Source organism: Scyliorhinus torazame, chromosome 3 (assembly GCF_047496885.1).
Source record: "Scyliorhinus torazame isolate Kashiwa2021f chromosome 3, sScyTor2.1, whole genome shotgun sequence".
NCBI classification, from domain to species: domain Eukaryota; kingdom Metazoa; phylum Chordata; class Chondrichthyes; order Carcharhiniformes; family Scyliorhinidae; genus Scyliorhinus; species Scyliorhinus torazame.
Genome location: NC_092709.1, coordinates 96,082,357 through 96,110,095, shown reverse-complemented (window position 1 = coordinate 96,110,095; position 27,739 = coordinate 96,082,357). Strand labels below are relative to the sequence as shown.

General features: G+C 49.2%; 1 protein-coding gene across 1 annotated transcript in view; it reads right to left on the bottom strand.

Moving 5' to 3' along the window:
* dchs2 (dachsous cadherin-related 2) overlaps positions 1-27,739 on the bottom strand; it is a 258,035-nt gene that overhangs the window by 216,178 nt on the left and 14,118 nt on the right. The window contains exons 2-4 of the mRNA XM_072496010.1: positions 13,113-13,304; positions 4,596-4,827; positions 3,164-3,400 (exon numbers count right to left, since the gene is read on the bottom strand). Of these exons, the coding sequence (XP_072352111.1) occupies positions 3,164-3,400; positions 4,596-4,827; positions 13,113-13,304 (661 nt within the window). The remainder of the gene's footprint in view (positions 1-3,163; positions 3,401-4,595; positions 4,828-13,112; positions 13,305-27,739) is intronic.

Genomic DNA, 27,739 nt, shown 5'->3' with positions numbered 1-27,739 from the left:
AGGTGGATCGGTCCTTCCACTGGTCCCACCTAGGAGTGATAAAGCTGCTGAAGAAGCCGAAGCCACGCTCCCGAAGCCAAGGATGCCCGAGCCGGCGCCTGCAACACCACCGAAGCTACGACGATCGCAGAGGACGAGCAGGGTCCCCGATCGACTAATTGCTTCATTCTGACTGTAAATAATTACTGTAAATAGTTGCGACATGTAATGAGGCAAAACACTGTGCTAATGTATACCGGGTATCACCATAACCTCAGCCTCTGCCACTGTATAACGCGAGACCACCACTCCCACCGGACTCTTTTTTAACAGGGGGTGAATGTGGTAGTCGGTATTAGGGGTATTACGGTACCCTGAATAATGCTGTAAGACCATTGGTGTGGGAGGTACCTGAGACTGCTATTTCATTGGTGAAGCCTGCCTGCTGGTTCCGCCCAGTAAGGCGGAGTATAAGAGTCTATGTCTCCCCAGCAGCTGCATTCTGTACCTGCGCTGCTGGGGGAAACATCTAGTACAATAAAGCCTTCAATTGTCTCCAATCTCGCTTCAGGAGTTATTGATCGAGCATCACTCAGCAATGTCCACCTGCATCTGGAACATACCCCTCAACGACTGGGACACAATGACCAGGCCCTCAGCCATGGTCAACTCTGGCTGAGCCACGCCTTGAACACCATCCATCACGCCGCTGACATCGTGCTCCAGGCTTTCCACTGTTGACCTCGGTGCCCCGCATTGCCAGCACCATCTCCTACACCCACAGCCTTTGGGACTCCTTGAATCGGTTTGGCACTCATGGAGTGTCGCTACTGAATGTCACAGCCACGCCTTAGAATCTGCATCAGTTCCGGGATAACCTTGTCCAGAGGCTTGGCATCTGACTGGGACTCAACTGAGTCCTGGAATCCAGCAGACCTCCTACTGATGACTCCCTTGGATGTTCCTGCCTCCATCTGCTGTGCATCAGAAACTGTGTGGTTCTCATCAGATTGTGTCCGAGAAGCCTGTACATGGATGCTGCCCACTGAGTGTGTGTCTGCAGCTGGTGGAAGGTGGGTGTGATAGCTGTGATATGTTAATGTTGTCTCCTTGGAACTGTCCTTCGAAGTGTTCTGTTGGGTGACAGGGGGGTCTCCAGATGGCCTGACCCCATCAGGTGGAGGTCCTGCAAGAGAATGGACATGTGGTCAGTGAAAGGGAAGTATTGTTTTGTCTGACATGAACAACTCACTTGAGACAGATCATGTGGATGAGGAGGCAGTGGATCCTCACCTCTGCGGAGCAGGCCTCTACCTCGCTTTCAGTGACCGCTCTCTCCTTGGCCAATCCCACAATCTCCAGGGCCCGATCCTCATAGTGGGTGAGGACTCTGATGTCTGGAACCCTGATGCCTGTCTGGGCCCTTTCCTGCCTGTTATGGGCCAACCTCTTCTGCAGGAACAGAGTGTGGGCATTGAGCCACATGCTTGATGCATCAGGGGTGGGCCACTGCTCCTGGGCATGGTGGTTATGCTGGTGGGTGCCAGGGTGTGCTGGGGCACAAGCCCGGTGATATGCTGGGGGAGGGGGGGTGTTTGTGTGGTGCGGGGTCGGCAGACCGATCTGATGTCACATTCTCCCCGTTGCTGTGTGGGTCTCACCCCCACAACCCAAAATATGTGCACGGTAGGTAGATTGGCCACACTAAATTGTCCCTTAATTGGAAAAAAAATAATTGGGTACTCTAAATTTATTTTAAAAAATTATTCAAGCTATTCATGCTTAATCATTTTTTTCTCGTTAAAACTAATTTGTGGTCCTGTGACTTGGTTCCCCCAGATTTTATTTTTAAAAACGGCAACGTTATGGACCTGGATTCTCCACCGGCGGGATGCTCCGTTTTGCCGGCAGCCCTGGGGTTTCCCAACGGCGTGGGGCTGCCCCACAATGGTAAACTCCATTGACCAGCCAGCGTAACGGAGCATCCCACCGGCGGGGTGAAATGGAAATGTGGCGCGGCAGGGCGGAGAATCCAATCCCTGGTCTTTGAGCCAGGGTTCCATTCTTGGATCTTCCTGTCCAATTATAACATCAACGAATATATTTACGAGGCAGCTGGATATAGCACTTGGGGAAAATGCGATCAAAGGCTATGGGGAGAAAGCAGGATTAGGCTATGGAGTTGGATGATTAGCCATGATCGTGATGAATGGCGGAGCAGGCTCGAAAGGCCAAAAGGCCTCCTCCTGCTCCTATCTTCTATGTATCTATGTAACCGGGATCGTAGCAATCCTCATCTCTAGTTACGAGGCAATGTCCTTAACTCTGGTTACAGACAGGCAACACAACCTTCAGGACACCTGGCTGCAACGGCAGAAAATAGAGCAAACTCTCCCCCTTCGCTTTTGTCACTTGAATAGCGTCCTGTACCTTTGCCTTGGACCGGTTGCTCATCCACTTCTTTTGCCGTCATCCACATGAACAGCAAAAATCTTGAAACCTTGTACTGGTTGGGCAAGGGTGAAGTCTGAGACTCATCCAGCACTACATCTCAGGTCCTCTTAAATGCTAGTCCATCCCACCTACCCCTGACCACTAACTAGATAAGCACCAGTACCTAACCAAAGTGATGCGACTGTCTCCTCAATCATATTGTCTCCCTCTCAGATGCTCCATAATATCTGCATCTTGAGTGGGATTTTCCCACCAGGCCACTAGCAGAATCTACTGGTCCCGTCGTTGTCAACGGAATTGTGCCAGTGTGGGACCAGAATTTCCCGCCGGCGTAAACAGACAATAAATCCTGCCCCTTATTTTAACTTTAGACGTCATCTTCACCTTTCCCTCTAGGTTTTATTTAATGGGCATCTCAAATAAGAAAAATACTGAACTGTAGATGGGAGGTGTATAAGCACAGAAAATGCAGCCAGCACTCAGTGGTTAGCCGCTAGCGCTTAAATTTCCTCCCTAATTCCACTCTGCAGCAGACTACCATAAATCATGTTAATGAGCTAACCTCTCATTCAGGGACAGGCACAGCATAACCATCCACAAACTAGCTGAGCCGGTGATCAGTGAAGATTTAATAGTCTGATATAGTTAATGAATTATATGTCAAACATCAGATACATAAGTGAAACATAGCTTGATTTGTCGCTGAAAAATGTGGGTATCAAAAACCTACCTAGGATATTTGCAATTTGTACTGTTCCAACAGCACTTCCTACAGGGGCATTTTCCAGGATGGTAAAGGAATAATAAGATCTCTCAAACACTGTTGGAGCAAAAGAACTTTGAAGAATGTGGACAGTTACAGTTGCATTGATAGGTGAAGTCAAGTTCCCACCATCTCGTGCAGAAATTTTCAACTGCACATTAAAAACCTGTAGGTGACTGAGGACAGAGGTTACATACACCGCACCTATAAAACAAAAACACATGAATATTAGCTTCTATGTTATCAAGCTTAAACTGACATCTTTGAGAGATTTAACAATAATTTAATTGGAGACTGTCTTCTGTAATCCTGCCATTAGCCTCTTTAAAGGAATGGAAAAAAGATTGAGTGTGCCATGTGTTACTGAAACAATGTTTTTGAAGAATTTCTCTTTCTTTTGTGTACACAAAATTCTTATTCAGCCTTGGCATACATTCTCTGTTCCTGACTCTTGAATATGATTGTAAATTCAACTTGAAACGCTCTCCAAATTTTCCCATTCCGCCCACGATGATACCCGCCTATGTTGGAGCTGGAAAATCCCACCCAGGAAAGCAAGAAAAAATTGAGCTGAGTTTCAGGAATGTTGTGGGTAAGACATAGAAGCTGTCCTATCTGTAATATTCAGTGATTTTATTTAATTTTGCAAGTTAGTTCTGCTAGGAATGCACAATCCTGCACATATGCGGTACAGTATTTCAACTTGGACGTTGGTTTTTCAGGGCAATGTTCACAGTCACAACTTAAGCGAGGGCTTATTGTACCTCTTTTCTCAATGACGAAACACTTTTGACTTAGCGTTCAAGATACATCGACTGCTATGTTCCACCGTTACAATAATGGAAATATTGTGGATTTAAGAAAATAAAATCATTATTTAAAAAATTGTTTTAATAATGATCAATCTTGGACACAGGAGAAAGTCATATTGTAAGGATCAGTCATCAAATGATAAATGCTGGAGCTACTGGTGGGAGAATATTGCGATTGATAACATGCTAAAATGGCACAGTATCAAGATATCAAGATTACTGTGCCTGTTCTAGACAAGAGTCAGAAACCTTAAGGTACAACTAACATCCGGGATGTACATTAAATTCTCAATCATAGCTAGGCTGTTGGGGCAGCAATGAGCAGAGGTAAGCAAATTTGGAGAGCATCAATTTTCTAGCCATTAACTAAGCATTGGCAGCAAAGGCCCAGCTTTTCAGTCAGAGGCTGATAGAAGCCATGAACTAAAGACTAAAAATGGAAAGGTAGAGTCATCAGTTTTATGTAAAAGAATTAAGTTTGTATAATTTATCAAACAAGAAATTTAATTTGCCAAAATGTAGACGATTACGAAAGCAACATTACAGTGAACAATGTAAAATGAAAATTAAAAGAAATAAACTTATACCTGTCGAGGAATCTACAGAAAAGAGAGAAGAGAAATTTCCAGCCAGAAGTTCATATGACACCTGTCCATTGATTCCAGAATCTCTGTCAGAGGCAATCACTTTTATAATCTCTGTTTCAGGCTGTGTATGGCTGCTGATACTGGTTATGTATGCCAATGGGTTGAATACAGGTTGGTTATCGTTGATATCTTGTAGCTCTAAGTGGATAAATGATTGAGCACTCAAACCACCCTTTGGAACAAAGGTAGCATAATTAACACTCATGCAACATTAATGTAATTGCATGCTGCTGCACGTGAAAATTGGGAATTCTAGCTAACATCAGTGAAACTTGTCACGCTATATTAGTAGCTTGTAACAATAATGTATACTGCTATGAACTAAAAGGTATTGAAAGGTACCAGTTAAGATATTGTATTCTTCTTTGTTACCACTTGTATTTTTCCAATTAATGGGGGTCGGTTAGCTCAGTTGCTGAATGGTTAGCTCATGATGCGGAACAATGCCAACAGCACGGGTTCAATTCCTGTACCTGTGGAGGTTATTCACGAAGGCCTCGACTTCTCAACCTTGCCCCTCGTCTCATGTGGTGTGTGGTGAACCACTGTATTAGGGGATGTAAGGTAGGACCTGCACTACAGGTTTGCCGGTAGTTCCTGCCAGCGGGCTCCGCCCACGGAGAACTGTATAAATATGCATGACCTCCAGTGCCCTGCCATTTCGCCAGCTGCAGCAGGAGGCCACGCATCTGACTGTAATAAAGCCACAGTTATACCCAACTTAGTCTTTGTGCAATTGATCGTGCATCAATTTATTACAGTCAGATTTTCCACAGAATGGATATCAGAATTAAACCCGATCGCCTGCAGCTGGATCCTCATTCGCCCGACGCCAGGAAAGACTTTACTCACTGGCTAGCATGTTTTGAGGCCTACATCAACGCGGCGGACCCCGCGCCAATGCAGGCTCAGAAGATAAACGTCCTGTACTCCAGACTGAGCTCCAGCGTGCTCCCGTTGATCCAAGACGCCACGAATTACACAAAAACAATGAAACTCCTTAAGGAACACTACGCGCAGAAGGCGAACACGCTCTTTGCCAGGCATGTACTCGCCACCCGCTCGCAACTACCTGGTGAGTCCATCAAAGGCTTCTGGCGGGCCCTAATTCCACTCGTCCGGGACTGTGACTGTCAGGCCGTTCCGGCCGCCGAACACGCGAATCTATTCATGCGCGATGCTTTCGTGACGGAGATTGCGTCGGACCGCATCTGATAACGATTACTGGAAGGGGCCACGCTCAAACTGGCGGATACGAAAACATTGGCGCTCTCCATGACGGTCGCATCCTGTAACGTGCAATCGTACCCCTCCCGCTGCGCTGCCCACCCTTCTACTCCTTCCTACCCCTCCTGGACCCCACCGACGACCTCCTCAGCCCCTGCCTTCCAATACGCCTGCGCCGCACGCCGATCCGGGCACCCTGGGGGTCCCCGCTGCTACTTCTGCGGTCAGCAGAAGCATCCCTGCCAAAACTGCCCGGCCCGCACTGCCGTTTGTAAAGCCTGCAGTAAAATGGGCCACTTCGCAGATGTGTGACTGGCCCGCGCAGTCGCCGCGATCACGCCCGCTATCGCCCCCTTCCCCACGCCAGACGCACAATGGGAGCCGGCATCTTCTCCTCCCGGGTCCATGTGCGGCCAATGGGCGCCGCCATCTTTTCCCCCTTCGGCCACGTGCGCCCCATGGGCGCCGCCATCTTGTCCCGACCCCACAATGTGCGCACCATGGGCTCCGTCATCTTGTCCCGAGCCTGCAATATGCGCACCATGGGCTCCGCCATCTTGTCCCCCACAGAGTCTCCGGACATCCCGACATTGGAACTGCACACGCTCGCCACCCGAAGCATCCAACGGCTACCCGCAGCTCGCTTCGATGACGCTGGACCAATCGTGCCCGCACAACCTGGCCACCGCGTCGACGACGGTGAAAATTAGTGGCCACGCGACCTCGTGCCTGCTGGACTCCGGGAGCACCAAAAGCTTTGTTCACCCAGATACGGTAAGGCGCTGCTCCCTCGCGGTCCGCCCTGCCAATCAAAGGATCTCCCTAGCCTCCTGATCCCACTCCGTCCCGATCCGAGGCTTCTGTGCAGTTACCCTCATGGTCCAGGGCGTAGAATTCAGTAACTTCCGCCTCTATGTCCTTCCTTATCTCTGTGCTGCATTCCTGTTGGGCCTGGACCTCCAGTGCAACCTCCAGAGCCTCACCCTCAAATTCAGCGAGCCCTTACCCGCCCTTACCGTTTGCGGACTTGCGACTCTCAAGGTCGATCCCCCCTCCCTTTTTGCCAATCTAACTGCGGATTGAAAGCCCGTTGCTACTAGGAGCAGACAGTACAGCACCCAGGACAAGACCTTCATCAGGTCCGAAGTCCAGCGGCTGCTCAAGGAGGGTATTATCGAGGCCAGCAACAGCCCCTGGAGAGCCCAAGTGGTAGTGGTTAAAACTGGGGAGAAACACAGGATGGTCGTGGACTACAGCCAGACCATCAATCGCTAGACGCAGCTCGACGCGTATCCCCTCCCACGCATATCTGATATGGTCAATCAGATTGCGCAGTACCGGGTCTTCTCAACAATTGACCTGAAATCCGTCTACCACCAGCTCCCCATCCGGAAGTCGGACCGGCCATACACGGCCTCTACCACTTCCTTCGGGTCCCTTTCGGCGTCACAAATGGGGTCTCGGTCTTCCAAAGAGAGTTGGACCGAATGGTCGACCAGTACGGTTTGCGGACCACCTTTCCGTACTTAGATAATGTCACCATCTGCGGCCATGATCAGCAGGACCACGATGCCAACTTCGATAAATTCCTCCGCACTGCCACTCTCCTCAACCTGACCTATAACAAAGAGAAGTGTGTGTTCAGCACGACCCTGTTAGCCATTCTCAGCTATATAGTCCAAAACGGACTTCTCGGGCCCGACCCCGACCGCATGCGCCCCCTCATGGAGCTTCCCCTCCCCCACTGCCCCAAGGCCCTCAAACGCTGCCTTGGGTTCTTTTCCTGCTACGGCCAGTGGGTCCCAAACTGTGCGGACAAGGCCCACCCACTCAGTCAGTCCACCCAATTCCCCCTCGCAGCCGAGGCACAACACGCTTTTGCCCGCATCAGAGCAATCATCGCCAAGGCCGGGATGCGCGCAGTGGACGAGTCACTGCCTTTCCAAGTAGAAAGCGACGCTTCAGACGTCGCCCTTGCCGCCACTCTAAACCAGGCAGGCAGACCCGTGGCATTCTTTTCCCGCACCCTCCATGCCTCTGAAATTCGGCACTCATCCGTCGAAAAGGAGGCCCAAGCTATCGTTGAAGTTGTGGGCATTGGCCGGTAAGAGATTCACTCTCCTTACGGACCAACAGTCGGTAGCCTTCATGTTCAACATGAAGGGGACCCTAAGGGAGTGATATAGACGTCCGTCTGCCTCGAAGGCGGTGTATGGACGATCCGATTTACGGATGGGGAGCTGGTGGTAGGCGGATTTCAGGTCCACCGTTCAGAAGACCCGGTACTGTGCAATCTGGTTAACCATGTCAGATATGCGTGGGAGGGGGTACACGTCGAGCTGCGTGTACCTGTTGATGGTCTGGCTGTAGTCCACGACCGTTCGGTTTCTCCCCAAATTTAACCACTACCACTTGAGCTCTCCAGGGGCTGTTGCTGGCTTCGATGATGCCTTCCTGAAGTAACCGCTGGACCTCGGACCTGATGAAGGCTTTATCCTGGACGCTGTACCGTCTGCTCCTGGTGGCAACGGGTTTGCAATCTGAAGTTAGATTGGCGAAGAGGGAAGGAGGGTCGACCTTTAGGGTCGCGAGCCGCACACAGTGAGGAGTGGTAAGGGTCCGCCGAATTTAAGGGTCAGGCTCTGGAGGTTGCACTGGAAGTCCAGGCCGAGGATAAGTGCAGCGTAGAGATTAGGGAGAATGTAGAGGCAGAAGCCATGGAACTCTACGCCCTGGACCGTGAGCGTGACCGTACAGTACACCCGGATTGCGACGCGATGGGATCCGGAGGCCAGGGAGATTTTTTTGATTGGCGGGGTGTACCTTAAGGGAGCAGCGCCTTACCGTATTCGGGTGTATAAAGCTCTCGGTGCTCCCGGAGTCCAGTAGGCAGGAGGTCACACGGCCGTCAATTTTCACGCTGGTGGATGCATTGGTCACGTTATGTGGTCGAGACTGGTCGAGTGACATGGAGGCGAGCCTTAGTTGATCGTCGGGCAATGGGACAGCCATTGAGTTCAGGTCCTGGAACGCTGTTGGTGTCCATGTGCTGAGGGGTAAACAAGATGGCGGCGCCATGCGATCCTGGGGGTTACAAAATGGCGGCGCCCATGGAACGCACGTTGCGGGGGTGGAGCAATATGGCGGCGCCAACGAAATGCACGTGTTGTGCGGCGGAGAAGATGGCGGCACACACTGGTCGCACATGGCCTGGGGAGGATGGCAGCGTCCATTGCCCGTGACTGGGAGGGTGGGGGCGACCGCGGCTGCTGAGCGGGCCTGGCACACCGCAGCGAAGTGACCCTTCTTCCCGCAGGCCTTCCGAAGGGCAGTGCAGCCGGGCAGCGTTGGCGGGGGTGTTTTTGCTGGCTGCAAAAGTAGCATCGAGGCCCCCCGGGGTTCGCTGGCTGGCGCGTAGCGCAGGCGTATTGGGTGGGTAGTGCCCCCACTGGGGTGGCTGCCTGTGGGGCCCATGAAGTGTAGGAGGAGTGGGCCGCGCGACTGGGGGTGTAGGACTGGACATTGCGCAGGGCGACCGTCATAGAGAGCGCAAGCGTTTTAGTCTCTGCGAGATCGCTAGGAGCCGCTGCCAGATAAAATCGGACAAAATCCCAGTCACAAAAGCGTCCCGCATAAGGAGATCTGAGTGCTCCTTAGCTGTAATGTCCTGGCAGTCACTGTCCCGACCTAGTGGGATTAGGGCCCTCCAGAAGTCTTCGATGGACTTACCAGGTAGTTGAGCACGAGTTGCGAGCGCGTGCCTGGCGAAGAGCGTGTTTGCCTTCTGCTCGTAATTGTCCTTGAGTCGAGTCATGGCTTCGGCGTAGTTTTGCGCATCCTGGATCAGTGGCAAGACTTTGGAGCTGAGCCTGGAGTATAAGATCTGGATCTTCTGAGCCTCTGGAACAGGGGCCTGCGCCGCGTTGATATACGCTTCAAAACAAGCTAGCCAGTGCTGGAAGTCCTTTCTGGCGTCGCTTGAGTGTGGGTCCAGCTGCAGGCGATCTGGTTTAATACGGAGGTCCATTTTCTGAATCTGATACTAATAAATTGAGGCACGATCAATTTGACTGGAGACGAAGTTGAATCCAAACTGAGGCTTTATTAGTATCAGATGTGTGGCCTCCCACAGCAGCTGACGATATGGCTGCGAGCTGGAGGCCACGCATATTTATATCCTGCCTCCTGGGTGGAGCTAGCATGCAGGGGCCACAGGCGAACCTGTAGTGCAGGTTCTACCGCACAACCTCTAATATCAGAACACAGTGGTTTACCACAATACTTTAAATTGTAATTAAGCACGCTATCCCTAATTGGGGAAAGATTAGGGAATCAGTGTACAGAGTGCCTGTGAGGAACTGGAGAGTTGTAAGTTACAGGCCAGCCTCAGACTCATTCGTCCTCAACACGGCGATATAGTGGTTAGCGCCTCACAGTGCCAGTGACCTGCATTCTATTCCAACCTTAGGTGACTGTGTGGGGTCTGCACATTTTCCCCGTGTCTGGTTGGTTTCCTCCATGTGCTCCGGGTTCCTCCCACAGTCCAAAGATGTGCAGATTAGGTGGATTGGCCATGCTAAATTGCCCCATAGTGTCCTAAAATGTGCAGGTTAGCTGGGGTTTCAGGGATAGGACGTTAGCACAGTGAGTAGCATTGTTGCTTCACAGCTCCAGGGTCCCAGGTTCGATTCCCGGCTTGGGTCACTGTCTGTGCAAAGTCTGCATGTTCACCCCGTGTCTGCGTGGGTTTCCTCCCGAAAGACGTGCTGTTAGGTAATTTGGACATTCTGAATTCTCCTTCTGTGTCCCTGAACAGGCACCGGAATGTGGCGACTGGGGGTTTTCACAGTAACTTCATTGCAGTGTTAATGTAAGCCTACGTGTGACAATAAAGATTATTATTATTAGAGGGGGAAGTGGGTCTGGGAGGGGTGCTCCTTCGGAGGGCATGTGCAGACACAATGGGCTGAACGGCCTCCTTCTGCAGTTTAGGGCTTCTATGGAACATACAATTGGCTGCTTTTGCCCGAGATGACATTAACCATTTCTGAAAGCCCTGGCTCAACTAACGTTCAGTGCGTGGGTACTTGTTTTTTCAGGGACTACCTCAGAACATCTTTGGTGACTGACCATGCAGCAGAAAGCTGGTACAGACATCTGCTCTGGTCACCTGTGACCTGAAACGTGTTTAAAGGTTTTCCAATGTCACTTTGTTATATAACAATTTGAACTTCCAGTTGGTGGGTGAGAATAGGAATCTGGGTAGCAGGAAGGTGCCAGACCTGAGAGAATGGTCATCAGCCTTAATTTAAGTGGAACTCACAATTGAGGGATAGAGAAGTCTCAAGGCATAGAGGCCCAAGGATTTCCCTGCAGCAAGAGGATCACTCCTGTTCAAGGAAACCTGAACATTTTTGGGTCTCTTATGGTCCTCAACTGGTTGATACAATGTTTCACTAGTGGGTCCAGCACTATCCACAACTTGCGTGTGAGGGAATTAAAATACTACACTCGGAAGGCATTTCACTGCACTTTCTAACCCCAGAGGCTTACACACAATCTAGCCCCTTCCACTTGTTCGGAATTTCTTACATTTTGCTCCTCTAACTCCATCCTTGGTTTAGACACTTTACACCTCCAACCCATGCCACCTTTACACCTTACCACTTTTCCCCAACCATGCACAAATTCAGTCACGTTTCCTGTTTAAAGTCATACTATAAAAGACATCTGCTCTACACGCCACTTCAGATGCATAAACTTTACTCACTCCAAACCATTTATGTTCACAATTAGCTGTTCCAACTACTAATCAGTTAGATGTTTAAATCCCCTGGCTCAGACATTTTATCACCTTCATCTCCACTTCAGGTGCATAGACCATTTTCCTCTTTCTACCCCCTAAGTTCATCAACTTTACATCCTCCATTCAATCCTCCAAATCATGTTTGAAAACGTTACTCCCTCAAACCACTTCTTGAGATTCAGAAATTTTAAAATGTCTTTCCAACCAACCTCTCCAGATTGACATTTTACTCGCTCCCCACAATGATTCCATCCCCTTCCCCGACATCCCCACAGTGGAAGGATTAATTGCGAGCGCGAGTGTTGTTCAGCCAAGCACGCAACCTCCCCACCTCCGCCTTTTGATAGCTGCCAGGCAAAATGGGCCTACATGAGATCCTTGAGTAACATCCTCATAAGTCAGCATACCAGCAAACAGCTGCAGCCAAGTTTCAGGTCATAGATGACCAAAGCGGTTGTAGCTTGTATCAGCGTCCTGCTGCATGGTCTCCACAGGCATCGTGAGGCAGACCCCAAAAAGGCAAGTACCCGCATTCACTTACAGATAGCTGAGCCAGGTCCTTCAGAAATGGTAATGTCATCTTGGCAAAAGCAGCCAAGATGATCATACACCTTTGAGATCACCCCGGATGTAATTTAATTTGTGTCATGACATGTGCAACATTAATTGTTGTGATTTTGGGTGTATCTGAAGTATAAGTATATCAGCCAAGTAGTCACATGTGTTAACTTGTGTTGTGTATTCAGGGTGTGAAAGGCCATCAGGTCATACACCCCTGCCTAACTTCTTACTGGATGTCCTCATCCTCTTCCTCCTTTTCCTCTACTGGAAGAGAGAGAAAACATACAGATTTGCAGTCAATTCAGGAATCCGTGTCAAGGCTTCCTGGCCTCTGATCAATGATGATCAGGCAATCCCCAGGTGACTGTAACCCACTATTATCACCAAAATCTTTTTAAATATAAAACTATAATTAAGAATCTTGCTCCAAACTTAAATAATTGTACAGCTCTTCTTGAACTTCCACCATCTATCTGGTTATCTAATTGTTTTTGATTTTAGGGAGAAACATGAATAAATGAAAGGAAGCAGGCATTTAAAATCATAACAAAATAATATAAAGAACAGCTCCACATGATTCCTAACTAAGTTCTTTCTCACTTTGCAGTTTTCTTCTAAGCCATTTGTTTTGCTTCCTACCATGCATGTCAACATGAGTTACAAGGGCCAGTTAGTATGCTTTCAAAACTACCTCAAAATGTTCATGCCTTACATGCTCCTTGTGATTTTACACAAAATGGCAAATTCTAGTTTCTGAATGATTTTAACTAACACCAGACCTAAGCACTTGTTACATTATATATAACGTTTTCCTCAGACAATTAGGAGGAACTAAGGATTTACAAAATGAAGATTTAACTTACCCCATCCTCAGCTATCACTACCAGATCGTAACTTGAAGGTCCATCATCTCGATCCATATTATGGGCTGTATAGACTTTACCAGTCGCGGTGTCAATAGTGAAGAGGTGTGATTTTTCATAGTTACTAACACCCTCATAAAGAGAATAATAGATGGTACCGAAATGACCACTATCTGCATCTCTTGCACTAACCTGCAAGCAGAGGGCGGAAATAATATATTTGAGAAGAAATTACAGTTAGATGGCAACCATTCAGCTGCTCGAGACAACACACTTGTTTGAGCACTTGAAATATAATTCTACTAAATGTTATAATGAAGAGTCAAACCACACAGTAGCCTTGAATAAATCTTCCCAGAAACGAATTGCTCAAACTCCTTGGGTAACTGTTCATTTTGAATCAATAGAATTTAAATGTGTTCCTAAATTCTACTGACACAAAGTTGACAAATTTCATCCTCCCCACCCAGGGGAAGCCAGGCAGATGACATAGCTGACAATTTCCTGCCTGCTTTCTGATGACTGATTTTGATCCATTCTCCAACAAAGGCACACATCTGATGCTGGTAGGGCACTTTTAATATGAGGTCTGATGACATAACTGACCCTGTACTGCAATTTTAACTTTGGCTTGAGTGGATTTGCTCCAGGTGAGGATGGAGGATCGGGATCCAGAAGGGGCCATTTAAGGAGGTGATGGGAAACTCCCATTGCCCATCCCCACCAAATTAGAAGACCTTGGCACATTTGAAGAACTGTCCTTAAACATAGTGGATAGTGGCTGTCACTTTGTGATTTCTATTAGAGGCTTTCAGGCAGTGAACATGAATCTACAAGACTTTTTTAAACTTTTCTCTACCCTCAAAGAAGTAGTCCTCACAGACAAATGACAACATTCCTAACACAGAACAATAATCTTAAAATAACTTTCCAGAGTTGTAAAAGCTGCATCACCTGGGCCAATCCAAACAATGGAAATACTGTTTGATCAATCTCATAAGAGTGTTTGAATTAGTTCTGTGTAGAGGTTTGTCACCATCTTATTTTCTTCCACTGAGGTTTTGGGATTGCACACCAGCGTCGTCAGTCAGAGCTCTAGGATGTATCCTTACCCTTCTAATAGCAATACGTTTAAAGTGGGCCTCCACACTGGAGTAGGATAAATTAATCTACCTCTGGTTCCAACAACCACATACTGATTCAGCTAAATAGAATGGTATCTTGAGTATTACTGAAAAAGAGACATGCCGTCAAAGCTTTTATCTTACACTCATCAGACGAGACACAAGAATGCCAAATTTCAAAAGTAGCAACAATTTATACTGCAAGAGAAAAGGGTGCTGATTGGTTGGCAAATAGACTCTGATTGATCAGGATGGCACCAGGAAGAATGGACCAGGGAATTATAAAGGGAATTTCAGCAATACTCAACAATGGTATCTCATTCTTTTCATTTCACTATGGCATTGTTGGAAGGAGTCCATTGACAAGGCTTTATAGTTCGGGAATCATTTATATGTTGGAAACTGCATGCTGACTCACATAACATATTTAATCCAGATCATGGGCAGCAGCATTTGACACAGTTGAGCACACTATCTCTTCCAACACCTCACCACTGTCATTCAGCTGGGTAGGACTGCACTCATCTAATTCCACTCTTATCTTTCTAAGCATAGCCAGAGGATCATCAGTAATGCCTTCTCAAACCACTGCCACACAGATACCTCTAGTGCCTCTTTTCCCCTCCACACGCCCCCTCGCTATTTCTCATCCACATGCTACAGGCCAGCAACATTGTTCAAAATCTTTAGTTCCTACTACAGACTCCATTCCCCAGCCACCAACTTCATCTCTCTCCCTAGCAACTGTCTGAGGCTGAACCAGACTCTTCACAACCTTGGTGTCACGTATGACCCAAGATAAGATTCCAACCACATATATGCACCATCACCAAGACTGCCTATTTCCACATCTGTAACATAGCTTGATATTGCCCCACCTGAGGCCCTCATCCTTAGACTGTCTTAGAATCCATACCTCTAGACGTGCCTATTCCAATGCGTTTGGCGAGCTTTCCATTCTATCTGACAGAAAGGGTGCAATTTCTCAAGAAAACGACTATGTTTTGCTTTGGGTGAGTTTTGCGGGGTGATTTCCGCTGGTTTCTGGGCGTGTACCAGATCTGTAATCACTCACATTCAATTCATTTTTTGGGAGCTTGTTGAATGTCCCACTGAAAAATCCCACACTTTGATTTTTTTTCCACTGTGGGAAACTAAAGCTACCAGCAGTACCAGCTCCTCAGAGATCAGGGTGCCATTTTTGAAGGGTACCCAGATCTTAAAGTTAGGATGAGGGTCCCCCACATCTCCCACCAATGGACACCGCAACCCCCACAGACATCTCTCGCCCCTCATCACTAAAAGTCCCCGTGACCCCCACCACCACCCAGGCATGAGGGTGACCCAGGCCCACACCCACCCCTCTAAGCTAGAGATGTTTAAAAGTCCGCTAACCCAACTCCTTATTCTACTGAAGTAAGATTTAACTCCTAACTTGGCCTAACTACCCATCATGCCTTTCTGTTCATTACCTCACATGCGCACCAGAGCAGCATCCCCAGCATAGGGTCATCAAAACAATTAGGTCAATCACAAATCGAGTGCACAATTCCACATGCCATTTTCCTTTGTCTCTTTTGCACCCAGCACTGCCTGTACCACCATTGTAGAGCTGAAACCTGACCACAGGTCCAGCGGGAGTCCTGAATGTCTGATGGCTCACATCAAGACGGGTCTACTAGCCATATGTGTGATATAGTCACTTATCTGAAAAGTATATCTGTGCAACACGTCTGGGTATTTAAGGTAAGCTCCCTGTGGTACATCCTTCACACAGGCTGACAACCTCTCAAGACTGGTCACAATGCAACAATGATGCCTTGGCCTCCATTATCCATTAGTTTATTTTCAGGGCAAACTTTATCAGCCCATTTGCTCTCTAGCCAGAAGGGGTTACACAGCACAATACAGCAAATAAATCCAACACTCAGATTCTGTACTCAATTCATGCATTTTTTATTACCAATTCCACCACTTTTTACTTATCAGATTCTCCCATCCAAATTTTCTGGGCAGGATTCTCTGATCCTGAGGCTAAGCATTTCCCGACGGCGTCAACATGACCTGAGGAGCAGCAATTCTGACCCCTACAGGGGGCCAGCACGGCACTGGAGCGACCCACGCCACTCCAGCTGCCGATCCCGGCGTCAGCAGTGGGACCAGCGCGATTTCCGCGCTGGCCCCAACTCAACATGGCGCGGAACAAAGGAGGCCCCCAGCCCGAGAGGCTGGCCCGCCGATCAGTGGATCCCGATCGCGGGCCAGGCCACAGGGGAGGCCCCCCCCCCGGGGTCGAACCCTCCTACCCCCCCACCCACAGGCCACCCCCGGATCCTTCCACGCCGAGGTCCTGCTGGGTAAGACCAGGTTAGAACGGCGCCGGCGGGACTCGGGTTTTTTGTATGGCCGCTTGGCCCAGCCCGGACGGAGAATCGCCGGGAGGCCCCGTAGAGCGGCACCCGACCAGCGCCATACCGACCGCGGCAGCACCAATGGCGCCGATTCTCCGCTCTTCGGAGAATCGCGTCCCGGCGTCGGGCGGCGTGGTGCGATTCGCGCCGATTCTCCGGCCCAGCCCTGGGGTGAGAGAATCCTGCCCGCTTTGTTTCATCTGCTCTTCTGCAGACTGAGATCAGTGTGATAAATCATAAGTATTCAACAGTTTGAAAAAAGAATACATATATAGATTTGGACAACACTAAATTCAAATTCCAGTTAGAAATTAATGGAGGTTGGCTGCAATTCCTAAAACTCACTTAATTTGGTAAATCGCTGGATAATGAACCTTAAGAACGATCAAGAAAAAGCTGAATATAGTGGAATTAAACTGGACAGAGGTTAATTTCAAACAGTGGAACACCATGGCCGGGATTCTCCGAACCTCCACGGCGAAATCGCGCTCGGTGCAGGGACGGAGAATGGGGCGTCAGACCCGCGATCGGGTCCGACGCCTTCCCTCGATTCTCCGCGGACAGTCACGCGAGCACAGTCGACGCGGGGCTGGTTGGGGGGCCATTGAAATAGGCCCCCGCGGCGATTCTCCACCGGCAGCTGGCCGAGTTCCCGCTGGCGTGGTTCTAACATGGTTCCACCTGACGGGCACTCGGAGTGGCCGCTGCTGCGGCCTCCCTGGTGGGGGGGGCGGGGGGATCCGTCATCCTCGGGGGGGGGGGGGGTACTTCCAGGACAGCCAGGGTTCCAATCGGGGGCCACCGAACGGCTGGCGCGCGCAATCTGCGGGGGGGCCTCTATTGTTGGGGCCGGTCCGCTGTATGGGTCCACTATGTTGCGTGGGGCCGCCATGCGCAGTCCCGCGGCCGGAAGTGCAGGGCCCCGTATCGGCAGCCAGAGCTGTGCGGAGCACTCCGGCGCCCTGCTGGCCCCCTTCAGGTAAGTGAATCGCTGGGCCAAGGAGCCCGTTGATGCCGGCGTGAAACGCTCCGATGTTTACGCCGGGGTGGACACTTAGCCACTGTTTCAGTGAATCCCGCCTCCTATATATTTTAAGATTAATAGGAGGTCACTGGTGGAGGTTAATGCACTATAAGAGCAATGCAGATCAGTGTGATGAGCTGAGTAATATTCAACAAAGAAATGTCTGGGCAGCCCGGTTGCGCAGTGGGTTAGCCCTGCTGCCTCAATGCGCCAAGGTCCCAGGTTCAATCCTGGCTCTGGGTCACTGTCCGTGTGGAGTTTGCACATTCTCCCCGTATTTGCGTGGGTTTTGCCCCCACAACCCAAAGATGTGAAAGGTAGGTGGATTGGCTTTGCTAAATTGCCCCTTAATTGGAATAAAAATTAATTGGGTACATTAAATTTATTTGAAAAAAACAAAGAAATGTGTGCGGTCAGAAAGGGGTTAAGCATCATTGTTTCCTCTGGCAAATTCTGTACAAGATCCTGGTGTTTTGGGAAACAAATAAATCACAGACAAAATAATCTGCAGAAAGGAAGAGAACATTGAGCAGAAACACAAGAGTTGGTGATTATTTGTTGGTGCAAAAATATGTCTACTCGAGATGGTTTTTTGCCTGCCAGACCTCCACTCATGGGCTACCTAGAGCAAATATTCCAGTGCAAGGAAGTTCATCAAATGGAGAGCAAAAGTTGATGGATTGTCCTGTGACAACAATTTGCGTTTATCTGGCACCTTTAACATAGGTAAAATGTCCCGAGGCACATCATTATGTTGAACAAGAGACTGTAATTGGAGGAAGTCAAAATCATTGGCCAGGTGGAGGAAGGGTGAGGATATGGAGAGTTTTGATCACCAACAGTTTTAAAATGGAGGCATTCAAAGGCTGAGCAGCCAAGATGGTACAGTGAGTACAAGCAGGTGGACATTGTGCAAACTAAATGGTGTAGAAGAGCTTTGGATGAGCTCAAGTTAATGCACAGTGGAAGTTAGCAGACAGGCCAAGAAAACATTGGAATGGTTGAAGCGCGTGGTAACAGAGTTTCAGCAGGTAATGGGCTACGGCAGGACAGAACAGTGATTTTATAGAGGTGAAAGTAGGTAGCCTAGGTGAGGATACGGCATCAGAAGCTTAACTTTGGATCAAAAAGGACACCATAGCTGGTTCGGTATGAGACAGTAAGAAGTCTTACACCAGGTTAAAGTCCAACAGGTTTGTTTTAAACACTAGCTTTCGGAGCACTGCTCCTTCCTCAGGTGAATGAAGAGGTATGTTGAGACATGTTGAGTATGAGACAGGGGAGGGAATCAGTAGCTCGGGAATTGGGTTCGTGACAGATGCTGAAGGCAATAGGTTCAGATTTTACACTGTTTAATTGAGATACTCGCGCAGATTTCCTTCATAAAGGACTGTATGGGTGCAGAAAGGGGGGAAATCAGACAGGGAGGATGGTATGCCTGTAATGGAGCCCACTCTGTCTCATTCATTCAAATTGTTTCAAAGATCTAAATTAAAACCCAGATTAAACGTAGCATGCTGCTGCGGCCTGTCTGACCATTTAGTGGTTTTACAGCTATAATAAAGGTTTAGTTTGGTAAAATGTTTGTATAGACCTGTCAGAACACATATTCTAAAATGATCAGATACATTTAATTTCACACTTTCAAAGGAGTATAAGCAGGGTGGCAATTCAGCCTATTTTAAATTATATATCCATTAAACCATCAAAAGTCTATTCCATGTGTTAATTACTCTTTCTGTGAGGAAGAATTAGCAAACATTGGGCAAAATTTTCCAATATTTACTCCAAGTGCAGGCTTTGGCGAGAAAACCGGCGTGCAGCTCCCCGGCTACACAGCCCGGCTTTTCTCACCAGGTAATTCAGCACCTAAGAGTGAAAATATGCTGCGGACATCTCTGGCAACATAACGCTGACAGAGCAGGGCCTAGTAGAGCTGGAAACGCTAAGAGGTAGTGCCAGGGTGCCAGCATGTCCCTCTCTCCCTGGGGGCTATACTTACCTGTGCTCTCCTGGTGTGTTCCCTTTGACTGCGTCATGTTTTTAAATACCTGCCAGCAAGGCAGCAATTCTAAATGTGGGGGAAACATATGGTGGAGAAGCTTGCTAATCGTATTCAAATTTATTGAAATGTGTTGAAATGAGGTTTCCACCCAGTCTTTACATTACGGGCGACGAGCAGGGAAAATTGGAAAACGAGGTCTCACTGCTGCAAAATCATCATCAGCTTTTAAATTGCTTTTTAGTAGTTGGAACTTCTATCACTTATCCTCTTCTCTCAATTTAGTTTGCAGTAATTTTCCAGGTCTACCTGTTCCATACAACTTACTGTGTCACACCAACCAAAAATGGTGATTTTTCCACAATATTCCAAGTTCTGTCTAATTTGAATTAGTTTGAAGTTCAATAAGTGCTGCAGGACTGATGCGCAATCAATTGTACAAAGACGCAGATTGGGTAGAACTGTGGCTTTATTACAGTCAGATGCGTGGCCTCCTGCTGCAGCTGCCGGAATTGTAGGGCACTGGAGGTCATGCATATTTATACAGTTCTTAGTGGGCGGAGCCAGCCGGCAGGGGCGACCGGCGAACCTGTAGTGCAGGTCCTACCTTACATCCCCTAATACAGTGGTAAAACTATATAAAAATAGTGCAATTATGTACAGTGGTAAGAAAAAAAGAAAAAGCCCATGCTGACGGTTCGGAGTCCTCAAAGGTTCAGCTGGTCCGGTGCTTTGGTGCTTCGTTGGGAGTGGCGTAACGGTGGCGGTGAGGCCGGTGCTGGCGGTGGTGGAGGTGGCACCAATGGCGGTGCTGATGCTGGCCGGTCATCGGGGAACTCCGGGAGCGTGCCAAAGTCCTCTTCGTCCTCTTGTGCGGAAAAGGGGGGGGGTGGTCTGGTAGAGTCAATGTTGGCGGCGCGGTGGGAGGTGGGAGCACGTGGTGGGGGGGGGGGGAATCTGACGGTGCCAGGTCCCTGAATGAGACAGGATCTTGGCGGCCATCGGGGAACTCAACGTAGACATATTGAAGGTTGGCGTGGAGCAGGTGAACCCTGTCCACCAAGGGGTCCGCCTTGTGGAGTCGGACGTGCCTACGGAGAAGGACCGGTCCCGGAGCTGCGAGCCAAGTCGGGAGCGACACCGCGGATGTGGACTTCCTGGGAAAGATAAAAACACGTTCATGGGGTGTGTTATTAGTGGCGGTGCACAATAGTGACCGGATGGAGTGTAGAGCGTCAGGAAGGACCTCCTGCCAGCGAGAGGCTGGGATGTTCCTGGACCATAGGGCCAGCTGGACGGCCCTCCAAACCGCCCCATTCTCCCGTTCTACTTGCCCGTTTCCCCGGGGGTTGTAGCTGGTCGTCCTGCTGGAGGCTATACCCCTGCTGAGCAGGAACTGACACAGCTCATCGCTCATGAATGAGGATCCCTGTCACTGTGGATGTAAGCGGGGAAACCGAACAGAGCGAAGATGGTGCTGAGGGCCTTGATGAAGGTGGCAGACGTCATATTGGGGCATGGGATGGCGAAGGGGAATCTGGAGTACTCATCAACCACACTGAGAATGTACGTGTTACGGTCGATGGAGGGGAGGGGCCCTTTGAAATCCATTCTGAGGCGTTCAAAGGGGCGGGAAGCCTCCACCAGGCACGCACGGTCTGGCCGGTAGAAGTGCGGCTTGCACTCCGCACAGACCTGGCAGTCCCTGGTGACTGTCCTTACTTCCTCGACGGAGTAGGGCAGATTGTGAGCTTTGACCAGATGGTACAATCGAGTGACCCCCGGGTGACAAAGGCTGTCGTGTCGGGCCCGGAGTTGGTCCATTTGTGCACTGGCACATGTACCTCAGGAGAGGGCATCTGGGGGCTCATTGAGTTTACCGGGGTGATACAAAATCTCGTAATTATAGGTGGAGAGCTCGATTCTCCACCGCAAGATTTTATCATTTTTGATCTTGCCCCGCTGTGTGTTATTGAACATGAAGGCAACCGACCGTTGGTCCATAAGGAGAGTGAATCTCTTACCGGCCAGGTAATGCCGCCAATGCCACACAGCTTCAACGATAGCTTGGGCCTCCTTCTCGACGGATGAGTGTCGAATTTCAGAGGCATGAAGGGTGCGGGAAAAAATGCCACGGGTCTGCCTGCCTGGTTTAGAGTGGCAGCAAGGGTGACGTCTGAAGCGTCGCTTTCTACTTGGAAAGGCAGTGACTCGTCCACTGCGCGCATCCTGGCCTTGGCGATGTCTGCTCTGATGCGGGCGAAGGCCTCGGCCGCGAGGGGAAATAGGGTGGACTGAATGAGTGGGCGGGCCTTGTCCGCATAGTTCAGGACCCACTTGGCGAAGTAGGAAAAGAACCCCAGGCAGCGTTTGAGGGCCTTGCGGCAGTGGGGGAGGGGAAGTTCCATGAGGGGGCGCATGCGGTCGGGGTCGGGCCCAAGAAGTCCGTTTTGGACTACATAGCCGAGAATGGCTAACCGGGTCATGCTGAACACACACTTCTCTTTGTCATAGGTCAGGTTCAGAAGAGTGGCAGTGCAGAGGAATTTATCGAGATTGGCATCGTGGTCCTACTGGTCATGGCCGCAGATGGTGACATTATCTAAGTACGGAAAGGTGGCCTGCAAACCGTACTGGTCGACCATTCGGTCCATCTCCCTTTGGAAGACCGAGACCCCATTTGTGACACCGAAAGGGACCCTCAGGAAGTGGTAGAGGCGACCGTCCGCCTCGAAGGCCGTGTATGGCCGGTCCGACTTCCGGATGGGGAGCTGGTGGTAGGCAGATTTCAGGTCAATTGTTGAGAAGACCCGGTACAGCGCAATCTGATTGACCATATCAGATATGCGTGGGAGGGGTTACGCGTCGAGCTGCGTGTACCAATTGATGGTCTGGCTGTAGTCCACGACCATTTTGTGTTTCTCCCCAATTTTAATCACTACCACTTGGGCTCTCCAGGGGCTGTTGCTGACCTCGATAATACCCTCCTTAAGCAGCCGCTGGACTTCGGACCTGATGAAGGTCTTGTCCTGGGTGCTGTACCGTCTGCTCCTGGTGGCAACGGGCTTGCAATCCGCAGTTAGATTGGCAAAAAGGTAGGGGGGATCGACCTTGAGGGTCGCAAGGTCGCAAATGGTAAGGGAGGGTAAGGGCCCACCGAATTTGAGGGTGAGGCTCTGGAGATTGCACTGGAAGTCCAGGCCCAACAGGAGTGCAGCGCAGAGATTAGGAAGGATATAGAGGCGGAAGTTACTAAATTCTATGCCCTGGACAGTGAGGGTGACTGTACAGAAGCCTCGGATCGGGACGGTGTGGGATCCGGAGGCTAGGGAGATCCTTTGATTGGCAGGATGGACCGCGAGGGAGCAGCGCCTTACCGTATCTGGGTGTACAAAGCTTTCGGTCCTCCCGGAGCCCAGCAGGCAAGAGGTCGCGTGGCCGTTGATTTTCACCGTTGCCGATGCAGTGGCCAGGTTGTGCGGGTGAGATTGGTCCAGCATCATCAAAGCGAGCTGCGGGGAGACGCCGGATGCTTCGGGTGGTGAGCGTGTGCGGTTCTGATCTCGGGATGTGCGGAGACCCTGTGGGGGACAAGATAGCAGCGCCAATGCTGCGCACATTGCAGGGTCAAGACAAGATGGCGGCACCCATGGTGTGCACATTGCGGGGTCGGAACAAGATGGCGGCACCCATGGGGCGCACGTGGCCGAAGGGGGACAAGATGGCGGCACCCATTGGTCGCACATGGCCCCGGGGAGGAGAAGATGGCGGCTCCCATTGTGAGTCTGGCGTGTGCGATAGCGGGCATGACTGTGCGGGCCAGGCACACTGCCGCGAAGTGGCCCTTTTTACTGCAGGATTTACAAACGGCAGTGCGGGCCGGGCAGTTTTGGCGGGGGTGCTTCTGCTGACCGCAGAAGTAGCAGCGGGGACCCCCGGGGTGCGCGGATCGGCGTGCGGCGCAAGCGTATTGGGAAGGCAGGGCCCCAGCTGAGGAGGTCGTCGGCGGGGTCGAGGAGGGATAGGAAGGGGTAGAAGGGTGGGCACTGCGGCGGGAGGGGTAAGATTGCTCATTACGGGATGCGACCATCATGGAGTGGGCTAAGGTTTCCGTCTCCGCCAGTTCGAGCGTGGCCCCTTCCAGTAATCGTTCTTGGATGCGGTCCGACGCAATCCCCGTCACGAAAGTATCGCGCATGAGGAGGTTCGCGTGTTCGCCGGCCGTAACGGCCTGACAGTCACAGTCCCGGACGAGTGGAATTAGGACCTGCCAGAAGTCTTCGATGGACTCACCAGGTAATTGCGAGCGGGTGGCGAGTGCATGCCTGGCGAAGAGCATGTTCACCTTCTGCGCGTAGTGTTCTTTAAGGTGTTCCATTGCTTTTGTGTAATTCGTGGCGTCTTGGATCAACGGGAACACACTGGAGCTCAGTCTGGAGTATGGGACGTTTTTCTTCTGAGCCTCCATTGGCGCGGGGTCCGCAGCATTGATGTAGGCCTCAAAACATGCTAGCCAGTGAGTAAAGTCTTTTCTGGCGTCGGGCGAGTGCGGATCCAGCTGCAGGCGATCGGGCTTAATTCTGATATCCATTCTGTGGAAAAATCTGACTGTAATAAATTGATGCGCAATCAATTGCACAAAGACGCAGATTGGGTACAACTGTGGCTTTATTACAGTCAGATGCGTGGCCTACTGCTGCAGCTGGCAAAATGGCAGGGAACTGGAGGTCATGCATATTTATACAGTTCTTAGTGGGAGGAGCCAGCCGTCAGGGGCTACCGGCGAACCTGTAGTGTACGTCCTACATTACATCTCCTAATACAGTGGTTCACCACAAGGACATTTTAATTATGCACATAATTACAAAGGCATATAAAGAGCTTCATGAAAACGGTGTACTTTCAGTGCACAAAGCACTTCAGTCTGACACGTAACAGCACAAGCTAATCAGTGAGACAGATGCTGCGATAAAACAAACCCATGACGGACGTGAAACTATTAGAAACAGATTAAGTGACAGTTCATCCGTTATTGAGGTAAAATATGGGCTGAACAACTGTAACATCTTCATTGTGACAGTAATGTTTACAGGTTTGTCACTGCTCATAGGCCATGGTTAGCACGATGGCACAGTGGTTAGCAGTGCTGCCTCACAGTACCAGGTTCAATTCCAGCCTCGGGTAACTAGCTCCGTGAAGTTTGTATGTTCAACCTTGTCTGTGTGAGTTTCCTCTGGGTGCTCCAGTTTCCTCCCACAGTCCAAAGATGTGCAGGTTAGGTGGATTGGCTATGATAAAATCGCCCCTCAGTGCCCAGGGATGTGCAAGTTAGGTGGAGTTACGGGGATAGAGCAGGGGAGTGGATCTAGGTAAGTTATTTCAGTTCAGACTTGATATATTCCAAGAGTCAGTCCAATGTTAAGAATTGAGGAAAATTAAGATTAAAAAATTAAATTGGAATATAATAAAGAAAGGGGCTAAAAGGGGAGTGATAAGTGCAGCTGTTTGAGGGGGTGTTTTGATATGGAATTAACATACCAATGAGTAAAACAAGTGTTTACCCGTGTGACTAGGAGAAAAACAATGGTGTATAGAAGACGTGACTTCAAATCAGAGAGAGAAGGGAATTGGCACTTCTATGCTAAAATCCAGGTCCACAAGGTGGGTAACATCAAAGGGAAAAATTATATATTCATGGAGATAACTGGAAAAAGGAACACAGTAGAACCAGCTACCTCCAGAGCCACACCCAGCTGTAGAAAGCAGGGGCTCCCGAAAACAAACCATTACTAAAAGGCTGCTGTTTAAAATCCAAAACTCGAACAAAGAAGGTTATTTTGTCACTGAAACTGAAGCCGGCTTTCCCTATTGGAAACAACTTCCCTACGTCCACCCTCTCTAAGCCATTCATTATCTTGTAAGTTTCTATTAGATCTCCCCTCAACCTCCTAAACTCCAATGAATATAATCCCAGGATCCTCAGACGTTCATCGTATGTTAGGCCTACCATTCCTGGGATCATCCGTGTGAATCTCCGCTGGACCCGCTCCAGCGCAAGTATGTCCTTCCTGAGGTGTGGGGCCCAAAATTGCACACAGTATTCTAAACGGGGCCTAACTAATGCTTTATAAAGCTTCAGAAGTACATCCCTGCTTTTATATTCCAAGCCTCTTGAGATAAATGACAACATTGCATTTGCTTTCTTAATTACGGACTCAACCAGCAAGTTTACCTTTAGAGAATCCTGGACTAGGACTCCCAAGTCCCTTTGCACTTCAGCATCATGAATTTTGTCACCGTTTAGAAAATAGTCCACGCCTTTATTCTTTTTTCCAAAGTGCAAGACCTCGCACTTGCCCACGTTGAATTTCATCAGCCATTTCTTGGACCACTCTCCTAAACTGTCTGAATCTTTCTGCAGCCTCCCCACCTCCTCCATACTACCTGCCCCTCCACCTATCTTTGTACCATCGGCAAACTTAGCCAGAATGCCCCCAGTCCCGCCTTCTAGATCGTTAATATATAAAGAGAACAGCTGTGGCCCCAACACTGAACCCTGCGGGACACCGGCTGCCATTCCGAAAAAGAACCTTTTATCCCAACTCTCTGCCTTCTGCCTGACAGCCAATCGTCAATCCATGCTAGTACCTTGCCTCGAATACCATGGGCCCTTATTTTACTCAGCAGTCTCCCATGAGGCACCTTATCAAAGGCCTTTTGGAAGTCAAGATAGATAACATCCATTGGCTCTCCTTGGTCTAACCTATTTGTTATCTCTTCAAAGAACTCTAACAGGTTTGTCAGGCATGACCTCCCCTTACTAAATCCATGCTGACTTGTCCTAATCCGACCCTGCATTTCCAAGAATTTAGAAATCTCATCCTTAACAATGGATTCTAGAATCTTGCCAACAACCGAGGTTAGGCTAATTGGCCTATAATTTTCCATCTTTTTCCTTGTTCCCTTCTTGAACAGGGGGGTTACAACAGCGATTTTCCAATCCTCTGGGACTTTCCCTGACTCCAGTGACTTTTGAAATAACTAACGCCTCCACTATTTCTTCAGCTATCTCCTTTAGAACGCTCGGATGTAGCCCATCTGGGCCCGGAGATTTATCAATTTTTAGACCTCTTAGTTTCTCTAGCACTTTCTCCTTTGTGATGGCTACCATATTCAACTCTGCCCCCTGACTCTCCTGAATTGCTGGGATAATACTCATGTCTTCTACTGTGAAGACTGACGCAAAGTACTTATTTAGTTCCTCAGCTATTTCCTTGTCTCCCATCACGAGATTACCAGCGTCATTTTGGAGCAGCCCAATGTCTGCCTCCCGTTTGTTTTTAATGTATTTAAAGAAACTTTTACTATCATTCCTAATGTTACTGGCTAGCCTATCTTCATAATTGATCCTCTCTTTCCTTATTTCTCTCTTTGTTATCCTCTGTTTGTTTCTGTAGCCTTCCCAATTTTCTGACTTCCCACTACTCTTTGCCACATTATAGGCTTTCTCTTTTGCTTTGATGCATTCCCTAACTTCCTTTGTCAGCCACGGCTGCCTCATCCCCCCTCTGATAACTTTTCTTTTCTTTGGGATGAACCTCTGTACTGTGTCCTCAATTACTCCCAGAAACTCCTGCCATTGCTGTTCTACTGTCTTTCCCACTAGGCTCTGCTCCCAGTCGATTTTCGTCATTTCCTCCCTCATGCCCCTGTAGTTACCTTTATTTAACTGTAATACCTTTAGATCTGATTCTACCTTCTTTCTTTCAAATTGGAGATTGAATTCTACCATATTATGATCACTGCCTCCTAAGTGTTCCCTTACTTTAAGATCTTTAATCAAGTCTGGCTCATTACATAACACTAATTCCAGAATGGCCTGTTCCCTCGTGGGGTCCATCACAAGCTGTTCCAAAAAGCCCTCCTGTAAACATTCAATGAATTCCCTTCCCTTGGGTCCACTGGCAGCATTATTTACCCAGTCCACCTGCATATTGAAGTCCCCCATGATCACTGTGACCTTGCCTTTCTGACATGCACTTTCTATTTCGTGGTGCATTTTGTGC